Source organism: Neoarius graeffei, chromosome 25 (assembly GCF_027579695.1).
Source record: "Neoarius graeffei isolate fNeoGra1 chromosome 25, fNeoGra1.pri, whole genome shotgun sequence".
Taxonomy (NCBI): domain Eukaryota; kingdom Metazoa; phylum Chordata; class Actinopteri; order Siluriformes; family Ariidae; genus Neoarius; species Neoarius graeffei.
The window spans coordinates 6,834,639-6,848,747 of record NC_083593.1 but is presented as its reverse complement, the minus strand read 5'-3'; the positions used below and the strand labels follow the sequence as shown (position 1 = coordinate 6,848,747).

The 14,109-nt window shown below is 42.5% G+C and overlaps 1 protein-coding gene across 1 annotated transcript in view; it reads left to right on the top strand.

The window, feature by feature from the left end:
• LOC132873379 (protein FAM168A-like) overlaps positions 1–14,109 on the top strand; it is a 27,035-nt gene extending 12,926 nt beyond the window's left edge. Inside the window, exons 3-8 of the mRNA XM_060908873.1 lie at positions 1,516–1,607; positions 3,089–3,169; positions 3,275–3,417; positions 5,634–5,805; positions 5,962–6,087; positions 11,830–14,109. Coding sequence (XP_060764856.1) covers positions 1,516–1,607; positions 3,089–3,169; positions 3,275–3,417; positions 5,634–5,805; positions 5,962–6,068 — 595 coding nt within the window. The 3' untranslated portion in view covers positions 6,069–6,087; positions 11,830–14,109. The remainder of the gene's footprint in view (positions 1–1,515; positions 1,608–3,088; positions 3,170–3,274; positions 3,418–5,633; positions 5,806–5,961; positions 6,088–11,829) is intronic.

The following is a 14,109-nucleotide window of genomic DNA, read 5'->3' as shown; positions in this document are numbered from 1 at the left end:
TTTGCCTTCAGTTCTCCTTTAAGTTTGGGTGTACTGCAAAGACCAACAACCGGCCAATCTCCAATAACTTCCGAGTGTAGTGTGCCTAAGAAACAAGCTAGTTGTCATAACTTCGGGTGTAGCCTACAGTACATACTGTAGGCTAACAAATAAGCAAAGTTCTGTAACTTTGAGCGAACCGTAAACACTAACAAATGGGAAACTGCCATAACTTTGGTTAGTGTAAAAATGGTAATCGGTAAACGATCTAATGTAGCTTTGAGTGTAAAGTGGAAAAACACCAACAAATGAGCAAACTACCATAAATTGTGGTGTAGCATGCCGGAAAAAATGAGAAAACTATAACAACTTTGGATGTAACCTGCTTACCCTGTAAACAACCATAAGTTCAAGTGTTGAATTTCTAACATAACAACTAGAAAATTTTCCAGAACTTTTGTTGTAGCGTGCCTAAAAAACAAGCAAACAGCAGCAACAATGATTTTGGATGTGTGGTATGCCACCAATAAATGCGCAAACTACGATAACTTCAGATGTAGCATGTTAACTGTAAAAAAAAAAAAAAAACAAAAAAAAAAAACCTAACAGGTAAACAAACTGCTGGAACGGAACAAATGGACATTATTATAATTTGGTGAAAGCAGAATTTAAAGCATATACATCGCTTTAGCTGAGTAAATAAGGCATGTTTTTTCTCAGCAGGCAGTGAGATTGAGGTTTACCTTTCTAACGTCCATACCGACATCCTTATTGTGCAGGACAAAGGGGACACGCGTGACAGGTTTATGGCTCTGGGTGCCGCCGCCCACATCAGCCGCATGATAACGCATCCTTTAGTTATGTTCTCTAAGGGACTCTATTTACGAGGCGACATAAACGAGCAGCGCATGCATTCATCACGGGCTCCTTCTCTTTCCTCTCTGCATTCTCAGTTCCCCATCCATCACAGCTCTGTACTCAGGAGGCGTCTGTTTCCTTTTCCTGCAACCTCATCTGGTTAACTCCCCAGTGTCATTCTGTTGTACTGTCGGTATCTATCCATCATACTCTTATTTCCTTCTGGTCTTTTGATTTGAATAAGAGCCATTTCCTCCTGATCTGGGTTTTTTTTCCCCTTATCAAATTTACAGTGTAATTTTTGTTGTTAATAGACTTTTATTCTTTTATTGATCGACGTAATAGTAATGTAAAGTCTAAAATCGGATCGTGTGTTTTTTCTTTTCTGCACCTTTTTTATATTTTGGTATTTCTTCTGTTTTGGGTTATGAAACTATTATTTGAACTTCACTCGACTGTCATCTATACGCTTTCCAAACTTTCTCAGCTTTTCCTCCATGAGCTATTTTTATCTCTTAATCAACTTCATTAATCAAACCCGGCAGACACATCTGGGAGAAGCAACAAAGTCGTTTTCCAAACCTCACTGCTTTCTTATGATGTAACACCAGTATTGCTTCTTTATCGTGTGTCTTTATGATCCTTTCCTCCTATTTTTTTTCCATCCCCCCACTTCAGTAAGCTTCGACCGTCTTCCAGCATGAATCCTGTTTATAGTCCAGTGCAGCCGGGCACGGCGTACGGAAACCCCAAGACTATGACGTACCAAGGTGAGCTGCACAACACTCTCACTAAAGGGTGCTTTTCTTCAGAAAGGGTGTGAAGGTTGTGTGTTGTTGGAGAAAAATAATCAGTGATGGTGTGGCGCAGCCTGACACAAAGTGGAGTTCCTGCTACGATCGCAGTGTTGATTATTTTCCAATAACATGCAAGTCCATCACAGAAATTTCACTCTTGAAGTTAATAAAACACAAACTTGCTCAGAAGTCACAAAACCCTCCATCTTGAAGACTTTCCCATGCCGGAAAACCGAAAGGAACAACTTCTGTTCTGGTACAAAGTTCTGACGTTGGAGACTCCTTCCATACATGCTAAGTTGATGAACATCTCACAGAATTCTAAATAAAACAACAAACAAACAAACAAACAAAAAAAAAAAACCAGCGACAACAACAATATGAAGAACTGCACGTTTCTAATCCGTGTACAGTAAGCCCTCAGTATTCCCAGGGGTTAGGGACCGAACATGGCCGCGAATAAGCCAAAATCGTGAATACTTGTAAACCCCCCCAGTGACGAGCCACTGCCGCAAAAGTCTTCCCTTCCTTTAGCATATCGAGAAGTCCTACCTTCAACTGCAGCGTCATTACCTTCTTCTGGCGCTTAGGTTCCTTGGCAGGAGCCTTAGAAGATGCAGAGCGTTTAGGAGCCATTGTAGGGCGTAAAAATTATTCAAAAATACCAAGAACGCACAACACGTGAACAAGTCTGAACTACGGGAACCGCGAGACTGTACTGTACAATGCGCTCATTCATATCAGCCAATGAGCAGCAGCCCGCCATTCAAACTTCAGCCAATAGCGAGCGAGCATTCGGCTCCGAGAATGTAGCAGTGCGTAAACGTTCAATATGTTCGCTGCAAATGACCGCGAATCGCTGAGATTTCCGCGAATGTATAGGAGATATGTTCTATTTAAAATCCCGCGAATATGTGAATTTGCGAAGACTGAACCGCGAATAGGCGGGGGTCTACTGTATCTGCCAAATACGTTCCTATTGTCTCTAGTTGTGATGTATTAGAAAAAGAGCTTTAATAAACCTGTGATTTGCAATCCAGACAGAACTATTGGCAGAGCTGCTCTTGTAGAAAATTAATCAGTGACTGGTTATCTAGTCTGCTTCTCTCCAAAATAAAAGTAGAAATGATATTAGCACTGGTTCAGAAGATGATTAGTGTTGGCGTGTAGAGCAGCTTGAGGAAGGAATTCATCACAAGAGGAAATTGAGAAATTAATGGTTCCTCAGTATGCGTTTCTTTCTTCCTGATAAGTAAATCATGTTTTGTTTTGGGTTTTTTTTTTTTTCCTGTCCTTGGTTTCTTCACTTTATGGAGGACAGACTATGCGTTGTCTCACAGAGTTCAATCAATATTGCCTCAGGATTGCCTCAGTCATGTCTGCATCATGTTCACAATCAATACGATCTTCGTGTTCTCTCAGGGTTTTCTTACACACAACATGTTTGTCCTCAGGCTATCCTGCAGGTTATCCCACCACGGCTCCAGCGTACACACCTAATATCTACCAGACCGGCACTCCGGGATACCCTCCAGGTAAAGCCCTGCATATCTTCCTCCCTGTCCTGTCTTCGTTACCCAGCTGTATTCTTAGTACACATGTCGAGTGACCTCTTTCTCTTGCTGCCTTTGTTAATGCAGGATACACAACAGGAACTCCCTATAAGGTGCCTCCGGCACAGACGAACGGAGCCCCTCCACCGTACTCGGCGTCCCCGAGCCCCTACTCCACGGCCATGTATCCCATCAGAAGTGCCTACCCTCAACAAAACCTCTACGCTCAGGTGGGCAGTGATGCATACCGTCCAGTCAAACCAAGAATTTCCTTAAAGGAGAACTGAAGTCATTTTTAAACTTGCTTTATTTCTTAATTAACGTGTTATTCAATTACGTTTTCGGTTTTAGTAACCTTATATCGTGACTCGTATTGGCAACTAATTGCAATTAAATATTATACTTATCGGCCTATTCGGTTTTTAGCCGTGTTGAATTTAGTTCGTTTGGTCCACGGAAGGCGTCGCTTATCCGCGCGATCTTCACGAGACTTGTGCGAGACTTCGAAACGTCAAGTGTCAGCCAGGTGTCAGTGCCGCCATTTTGAAAACTGTTTTCCAAACGAAATATTGCACAAAAACGAGTTTAAATGACGATTACTGCCTACTTTTTTCAAACTTTCCTGATTGCTATCAAAACAAACACAACTTCCGGCTTGATTACGTCAGCATTCGAAAGAGGCCGCGCGCGTCTTGACAATGTTGGCAGATGTCGGTCACTTTGATTTCCGCTGTATGTTTTACTTCTGTCCTACGATGTCTCAACGAATCTCATTTACGGCCATTGCTTTGACATATGGACTGATATATTACAGAGCATATTTCAAACACTCATAAGGCCCCGGTCACACCGCCCGAACTTTGCTGGAGCGTTCCTGGAGCGGTGAAAAAAATTCATCACCGCTCGTAACCGTTCACCACCGTTTAACAAAAGTTGGCCCCCGTTAAAGCAACGCCGTAGACGCTCGGCCACCGCTGATGTTTCTCGAGGGGCCCTCCTACCGCTCCGAAAGTTTTGAGCTGCACAAAATATTGCGAGCGGTGAGGAGGGGGCAATTTTCCGCCCCGGCAAAGTTCACCCCCGCTCCACCAACGCCCAGTCAAAGTTTGGCACCGCTAGACGCAAGTTCGTGGACGCTTGGGTCCGCTAGGCCAACGCAGAAATCTTGAATGCTGGACCACCGCTGCTTCGCCAGCGTTGCCCGGGCGGCGATTAAACGTTGCACAAACTTCGGTGGAGCGGTTTTAAGCGTTTTACGAGCGGACACGGGGTTGCTGGAACGGTGTCGGGTGTTGAAGCAGCTATCCATGGCGGCGATGAACTTTGGTTTGGCGTTGGTATAGAGGTGTCGGAGCGGGACCAGAATTTGGCTATAAATACGGGGAGAAATGGACCAGGAGCTCATTTGGAATCGAGCTGCCGTTGAGTTCAGACCTCATCTATATCGAATTTGCTCAAAGTTACAGTAAAACTGTATCACCATGGATGCTGAGAGACTTGCTATGATTGGTGCTAAACCAACTTTATACCCCCGCCGAGCCAAAGCCCGCATGCGCAGAACGCCGCTATACCAACGCTCGCGTCACCGCTATACCAACGCTCGCGTCACCGCTATACCAATGCTCGCTACCGCTCGCTACCGCTAAACCAACGCTAAAGCAACGCCGGCTTCAGCGGTGCGCCGCTAAGCCAACGCCCATGTTTTCGATTTTTTTCCCATTTTGTGCGCGGTGACGAGCGTTGTCGAAATTCGGCCCCCCCTCCCTACCGTTCAAGGAACGCTCTAGCAAAGTTCGGGCGGTGTGACCGGGGCCTAACTTGCTATAGCAGTGACAAAATAGCGATCAAAAATGCATTCCGATATTTAATAAAATGAGAAATAGAATTTTGATGATAAAAAATTTGCCTTCAGTTCTCCTTTAAAGTGACTTTCTGCAAACCTCGCTTTTTATGCACGAGCAAATATTTCCAATAAATAAAAGGAACAATGCGAAAAAGGCATTTGTTTCTAGTTTCTAATGTTTTATATCTATGTGTATGTATTTTTTTTACAATTCCATATGAATGACAAATTAATAGTTTAGAATTTATTAACTTGAATTCCTGTCTAATATCTCATAAATCTGATACTCAGCACTGTATGTGATTTTATGCCTTTCTTAGACATGTATTGACAAAAATAGTACGGTAAACCATGAACACAGGAGCCTGCTCAGGTAGTGAATCAAAATTGAATTCATTTAAAACTGGTAGTTCAACAGAATCGATTTCAAGGAAATGAATCAAATCTTACAACATATGGACAGTTCAGTCGAATCAGTTCGTTCATTCATCTTCTGTAAGTGATGAATCCTGGTCAGTGTCAAGATGGAACCAGAGAAGGTTAAGAATTCTTCATTTTTATACCCTTCTGATGTTTTCATTTCTGTCATCTCTCTATTCAAAGGGCGCGTATTATTCCCAGCCGGTGTTTGCGCAGCCGCATGTAATCCATCACACCACGGTGGTGCAGCCCAACAGCCTGCCGTCGGCCATCTACCCAGCGCCGGTGCCTGCTGCCCGGCCTAACAGCGTGCCTGTGGGTATGCTGAGTGGCTCCACCATGGCCATGTCTGCAGGTAAGGGATGATTTTATGCTGACGCGAATATTAGCGTTTCCGTGCAATAATGGTATCAGGATTATTTTATACCAGATGCAACTTTGAGGCAACTGAACAACTTGGATCAGATTCATGTTATCGCAGTGTTTGACTCTTTGCATTTGTTTTCCACAGGGCCTCTGCTCACCACACCACAGCACACGCAACACATCGGCACTCACCCGGTCACCGTGCCAACGTACAGGCCACAGGGGTACAGCTACGTACCTCCGCACTGGTAGAGATGCCAGCCCACTACATGTGAGTCACTTCGTGCTACAGTGGATACAGAAGGAAGTAAAGAAAACGAGCAGGCAATAGCTTCGTAGTTAAGATTCTGTGCTCGTGAGTTCAAATCACAGTCCTGTCAGGGTTGATTTATTCTTCTGCATCTGCGCACTTCTGGAGTCTGCCAGCATACTTGGATGTAATGATTCTGTGTGAGCTACGGGGCGGTGTCGGATGCACCGAACCAAAGTACTGAATGCAATAAAGAAGAATTTAGTATTATATTATGAGAATACAGTCCTGTGCAAAAGTCTTAGGCACATGTAAACAAATGCTGGAGACCAAAAATGGCTTAAAGATAATGAAATGAAATGAAATGTTTCAACATTAAAAAAAAAATACTATAAACAGTAAGCCATAATAAATGAAACAAAGTCAATATTTGCTGTGAGATGACCCTTTGCTTTAAAAAAAAATAAATAAAAAGGTAATCTCAGGTACAATGAGTGCAGTTTTATGCAGAAATGAGCTGTAGGTTTTACTGAGCATCTTACAGAACCAGTCCCAGTTCTTCTGGACACTTTGACTGTCGCACTCGCTTCTTAATTTTGCACCAAAACCCAGTAGCCGTCATTATTTTATTTAGTTTTTTATTTTTTTAATCAGAAAAGTGCTCTCTGATGGAATATGCTGCTCAGATACAAACTTTTTTTTTTCCGTAACATTTAATTTTGTGCTGGAAAAAAATGAACATTTGGAACTCAAAAATGTTTTTGTACTGACTCAATAATGTAAAAGTCATAAAATAGAAATCTATAAGAGCGTTTGGATGAAAAAAAATAGGGGGAGCTAAGACTTTTGCACAGTACTGTAAATATATATACACTACCGTTCAAAAGTTTGGGGTCACTTTGAAATGTCCTTATTTTTGAAAGAAAAGCACTGTTCTTTTCAATGAAGATCACTTTAAACTAATCAGAAATCCACTCTATACATTGCTAATGTGCTAAATGACTATTCTAGCTGCAAATGTCTGGTTTTTGGTGCAATATCTCCATAGGTGTATAGAGGCCCATTTCCAGCAACTCTCACTCCAGTGTTCTAATGGTACAATGTGTTTGCTCATTGCCTCATGGATGATTAGAAAACCCTTGTACAATCATGTTAGCACAGCTGAAAACAGTTGAGCTCTTTAGAGAAGCTATAAAACTGACCTTCCTTTGAGCAGATTGAGTTTCTGGAGCATCACATTTGTGGGGTCGATTAAATGCCCAAAATGGCCAGAAAAATGTCTTGACTATATTTTCTATTCATTTTACAACTTATGGTGGTAAATAAAAGTGTGACTTTTCATGGAAAACACAAACTTGTCTGGGTGACCCCAAACTTTTGAACGGTAGTATATATGTAATACTATATATAATAATCTTGCATAAGCATAGCCAGGGACCCATGGTTTTTGATTTCGTGGTGCAAATTAAAACCCATCATTTTCAAAGTTATTGATTCCTACAGGCACACTACATGGCCAAAAGTATGTGGACGCCTGACCATCACACCCAATCTGTTGCCACTGAGGTGGAAGCACGCAATTGTCTCTGTATACTGTAGCATTACAGTTTCTCTTCTCTTGAACTAAGAGGTCTGAGATAATGCATGAGCTCCATGAAGACATGGTTTAGAACAGTGTTTCCCAACCTTTCTTGAGCCACGGCACATATTTTACATTCGAAAAATCCCACGGCACACCACCAAACAAAAATGTCACAAAAAGTATACAGTGGGGCAAGAAAGTATTTAGTCAGCCACCAATTGTGCAAGTTCTCCCACTTAAAAAGATGAGAGTGGCCTGTAATTGTCATCATAGGTACACTTCAACTATGAGAGACAGAATGGGGGGAAAGAATCCAGGAAATCACATTGTAGGATTTTTAATGAATTAATTGGTAAATTCCTCTGTAAAATAAGTATTTGGTCACCTACAAACAAGCAAGATTTCTGGCTCTCACAGACCTGTAACTTCATCTTTTAAGAGGCTCCTCTGTCCTCCACTCGTTACCTGTATTAATGGCACCTGTTTGAACTCGTTATCAGTATAAAAGACACCTGTCCACAACCTCAAACAGTCACACTCCAAACTCCACTATGGCCAAGACCAAAGAGCTGTCAAAGGACACCAGAAACAAAATTGTAGACCTGCACCAGGCTGGGAAGACTGAATCTGCAATAGGTAAGCAGCTTGGTGTGAAGAAATCAACTGTGGGAGCAATTATTAGAAAATGGAAGACATACAAGACCACTGATAATCTCCTTCGATCTGGGGCTCCACGCAAGATCTCACCCCGTGGGGTCAAAATGATCACAAGAACGGTGAGCAAAAATCCCAGAACCACACGGGGGGACCTAGTGAATGACCTGCAGAGAGCTGGGACCAAAGTAACAAAGGCTACCATCAGTAACACACTACGCCGCCAGGGACTCAAATCCTGCAGTGCCAGACGTGTCCCCCTGCTTAAGCCAGTACATGTCCAGGCCCATCTGAAGTTTGCTAGAGAGCATTTGGATGATCCAGAAGAGGATTGGGAGAATGTCATATGATCAAATGAAACCAAAATAGAACTTTTTGGTTAAAAACTCAACTTGTCATGTTTGTAGGAGAAAGAATGCTGAGTTGCATCCAAAGAACACCATATCTACTGTGAAGCATGGGGGTGGAAACATCATGCTTTGGGGCTGTTTTTCTGCAAAGGGACCAGGACGACTGATCCGTGTAAAGGAAAGAAAGAATGGGGCCATGTATCGTGAGATTTTGAGTGAAAACCTCCTTCCATCAGCAAGGGCATTGAAGATGAAACATGGCTGGGTCTTTCAGCATGACAATGATCCCAAACATACTGCCCGGGCAACGAAGGAGTGGCTTCGTAAGAAGCATTTCAAGGTCCTGGAGTGGCCTAGCCAGTCTCCAGATCTCAACCCCACAGAAAATCTTTGGAGGGAGTTGAAAGTCCGTGTTGCCCAGTGACAGCCCCAAAACATCACTGCTCTAGAGGAGATCTGCATGGAGGAATGGGCCAAAATACCAGCAACAGTGTGTGAAAACCTTGTGAAGACTTACAGAAAACGTTTGACCTCTGTCATTGCCAACAAAGGGTATATAATAAAGTATTGAGATGAACTTTTGTTATTGACCAAATACTCATTTTCCACCATAATTTGCAAATAAATTCTTTAAAAATCAGACAGTGTGATTTTCTGGATTTTTTTCCTCATTTTGTCTCTTATAGTTGAGGTATACCTATGATGAAAATTACAGGCCTCTCTCATCTTTTTAAGTGGGAGAACTTGCACAATTGGTGACTGACTAAATACTTTTTTGCCCCACTGTATATAATGAAATATAATGATCATCTAGTCTCAGTTTACTCACAATTTACTTACTCGGTGTGAAACCTTGGCCTGTTTAGTTGAACACAAAGCTGATATACTCGCAGGAATTGAAGAAAGACACACATGAAGATCTTCCTCAACAGCTCTGAGTCACTCTCCTTTTTTAGTTTTTATAGCAGTCATGCTTGAAAAGCCCAGCTTGCATAGATAGGTTGTGGAAAATCACTTTTTTTGCTTTCTTCTGACCTCTACTCATACTAGGGCCTTCATCTGGGTCAGAATTTTCTCCAGGACCCAGTTTGGATTGTGTACTTTTTCTTTTCAAATATTTATCCATCGCTATCACCGCTGTCACACCCGAAGCATTACTAATGGCCCTTTTCCACTACCCTTTTTCAGCTCACTTCAGCTCACTTCAGCCCGACACGGCTCGCGTTTCGACTACCTCAGAACAGCACGACTCAGCTCGCTTCAGCCCTACTGAGCACCCAAAACTCGCACGGTTTTGGAGTGGGGCTGAAGCGAGCCAAACCGAGCCGAGTGGGGCTAGGGGCGTGAGGAGACACTCCCCTGTGCACTGATTGGCGAGCACGCTGGGATCTGTAAACACCGTAAACCCGGAAGAAGAAGAATTACGAATTACGAGAATTTCTGAAGCCTTATGCGCCTCGCCTCATCTATACGCTCTTGCCAGTATCTGTTGGCGTTGTCGGTGACAACAAGCCACAGCACCAAGACCAGCAACACTAACGACTCCATGTCCTCCATGTTTATTGTTTACTATCCGGGTCGTGAGACTACCGCTTAAAAGATCACTGATGTCACTGTTTGCGCCGCCTAATGACATCACGTGACGTCCACCCACTTTCGCTAACTCCACCCAATGTGTCCACCCACTTCCAGCCAGCACGGTTCAGCGCGGTTGTAGTCGAAATGCAACTCCCAACAGCCCCACTCAGCTCGACTCAGCCCAACTCAGCACGGCACGGCTCAGCCCAACTCAGCCGCATTGGTAGTGGAAAAGCAGCATAATTCTATTGTTTGAATGGCAACAGGTAGATACACAGGTTAATTAGCTACCTGCTGCCATCTAGTGAAAGAGTATTTAATTGTTCTGCCTGTCACTATACGTCGCTGGCATAGATGAACGAAGACTAATTATTTGCAGTAAATAAATAATAATTTTCAGAACAATTAAGTGAAATTGGATAATTTCCCACGGTACACCTGATGATCTGTCACGGCACATTACTGTGCCGTGGCACAGTGGTTGGGAATCACTGGTTTAGAAGAACTTGAGTGTTCCGCACTCGACCTCAACCTCACTGAACACCTTTGGGATGAACTGGAACACCGAGTGCATCCCAGACCTCTTCACCCAACGTCAGTACCTGATCTTATTAATGCTCTTGGGGCTGAATGACAACAGTTCCCCACAGCCAAGCTCCAAAATCTCGTGGAAAGCCTTCCCAGAAGAGTGGAGGTTATTATGGGGACTAAATCTGGAATATTGGCCGTTCAGCAAGCACTTCTGGGTGATGGGTGAGATGGTCAGGTTTTCACACACCTCAATTCATAATTGCTCAGGTGTATATTTGGACTGGATTCTGCCTCATTTAAAAACACTTTGGATAAAAGTGTTCATGGATCAAATATTGCATATGCAGCACTTTTGATTTATTTCTGTTGGCATGACTAGGCATGCCGTCAGTAAAGCAAATGTTTAAAGGTGACTGAAGTGTTCGGACAGGTTCAAGTTGAGCATTGCTGATGTGGAGCATTTGTTGTGTAATCTAATTAACTTCCTGTGCGGCTTTCTCTCTCTCTTGCTCACAGCACTAGCATTAACTAGCCTGCTAAAAGCTTAGCTATTGTTTATACCGCAGCAGATACGAGGGTAAGTCAAAAAGTTCTAAGACGCATTGAAAAAAATCTTTATTTATGAAAATAACAACGCTATTTCTCTACATGTCCTCCATTTAAGTCTAAACACTTCTGCAAGCTGTGTTTCCATCAGAGAATTCCTTCTTTGTAGAATTCTGGGGGATGTCTTAAACACCTTTTGAAATGATAACATCCGTCTTGGAACTTTTTGACTTCCCCTCGTATTTGATATTAGCAAATCACGTTTGCTAACAAGTTTGCTAGTCAAGTTTGCTCAAGTTGCTAGCTTAAGCTAAGTATTTATGTAATTTAAATTGACTACTATATTTTACTCATATGCTAGCTAACGTTAAGTAAAATGGCAATGTGAGGTTAAACCGGGGGTCAAAGGCATCTGCTATTTTTGAACTGGTTTCAGTGGGAGAGAGTTGTGATACCGATAAACTTATGTTTAATGTCAGATTTCTCTCTCTCTCTCTCTCTCTCTCTCTGGGTTTGCTGTAGATCTGGAGTTCACATTGTTCACATTTCCAGTCTTCGTGGACGCAGCCTCCAGCACCGGGCCACAGAGTCCTTCTGCGAGTACAAATACTGAACGAGCAACGGTCACTTTATGTGTTCTTGGCGATTTCGTTAAAGCTGCTCACTCGATCGAAATTTGTTCAGTTTTTGTGTTACGTTAAAAATCCCTGACCAACATCTACCAGCAGTTAAAACACACACACAGAAAATTCAATTCCACTGAACAGCAGTGAGCATTTTGCTGCTGTTAACACTGAGTCCCGTGCTACACTAGTACTTTCTCTAACAGTCTGAATGTACACATTTGCTTATTACGCAATGTAACACTTCGGTTTGAGTTCAGGGTTTTTATTTATTTATTTACTTTTTCATTTCTGCACTGCTCTTTTGAAAAGGGCTGTGCTTTTTTTTTTTTTCTCTCTTCTTTGTCAAAATTTGCCTTTGAGAAAAGGTTGGACCCCCCCCATCTCCCAGCACATAACTTGGGTCTTCCTGCTTATGCTAGTTTGCATAATTTGGGGACTCAGTATCAATCATTTTCATCTGGGAAATGGTACTGCCATTCGAGTAGATGCACAATTTTTAGAGAAAGTTTCAGCGGTTTAACCGTCTGTCATGGACGTTAAAGTGGGTTAGCATTTATTTTTATTTTTTTTTAGTGGGTTTTAAATCATTAAATCAGGTAACCAGATTTATTGGGCACTTCAAGTGGAGTAGGTGACGCTTGAAGTGAATTAGCAGGACACTTCAAGTGCGTTAGGACATTTAAGTGGGTTAACCAGCTTTGGTGGTTATTATCATCGTTTCGGTGGTCTATTAAGCAGCATCATTAGACACTTTAAGAGGGGCAGCTAGTTTTAGTGAAATTTTCAAGGGGGCTATCTGGGTTTAATAGGCATTTAAATGATTTAACCTGCTTAAGTGGATATTTCTTTGGGTGAATCATTTTAAGTGGGTTAGCCAGTTTTAATTAACACTTCACTTCATTAACCAGATTTAAGGAGACATGTCCACAAGCTCGTCATCTTACGTGAAGTGGGTTAGCCAGTTTTAGTGGATATTTTAGTTCGCTAACCACATTTAAGGAAACTTTTCATTGGCTCATCATCTTCACTGGACAGTTCAAATGGGTTATTTATTTGTTGGCGTGAGCATTTTGCCCAGTTTGCCCGTTTCACTGGATGCTTCAAAGGGAGGGCAGAGGTTAAGCCCGTTTTAGTGGACTTTTTTTTTTCAGTTACCCAGCTTTAGTGCACATGTTAAGTTATAACGGACATGTCAGTAGGTTATCCACCATCTTAATCATATCTCACGAAGCTGTGAAGCAGTGTTGATGTATTATCCATGCAGTATGTAAAACGTGAACAAAATGAGCAAAAGGCCTGCTGTAATAGGCTTTACATGCACATGCTTATTGATTATGCACTCACTCGTGTGCAGATGCAGAAATCGTAGAAGAGAGGAGCAATGCAGCTGGTGGTCTAGGAGGCTTCGAGAGGTGTAATGAAGCGTGAAAACCAAACAGGAAGCTTTTAGACTTTGGTCATTTGAACTTTACGCCAATCGGTCATCACGCCACACCATTAAACTTGCCAGGTGCTATCAGACTTATTTGGGTTTGGTTTTATTCTGTATGTGCTTAGATTGTCAGATGGACGCAAATGGAAATGATGTCGGATATTATACACTCACCAGCCACTTTAATAGGAACTTGTTCTGAGATGCTTTTCTGCTCACCACGCTTGTAAAGAGTTGCTGTGTATTGCCATTGCTGGCCATTTTCCCCTGACCTCTCTTATCAACAGGATGTCTGTTTCCACCCACAGAACTGTCCCTCACTCACTTGATGTTTTTTTTGTTTTTCGCACCATTCTGTGTAAACTCTACAGACTGTTGTTTGTGAAAACCCCAGGAGATCAGCAGTTTCTGAAATACTCGAACCAGTCCATCTGGCTCAAACCAACACCCACGCCGCAGCGAATTTGTATCCGAGCATGATATCTTGATTTGTATCTGCATGATTTGATGCATTGTGCTGCTCTCAAGGGATTGGCTGATTAGAGAACTGCATAAAACAAACAGCAGGTGGATGGGTGTTTCTAATAAAGTGGCTGGTGAGTGTCTCGGAGTTTGTGTAGGACTGATGTAAGCATGCTTTCTTCAGTGATTTCCTTCCATCACGCTGAAATCTGACCAAATCAAAGCACCAGCTTCAGACACTACGTTTCTAAGTGTGGCCTGCAATAAAGTTCAGAAGTCATG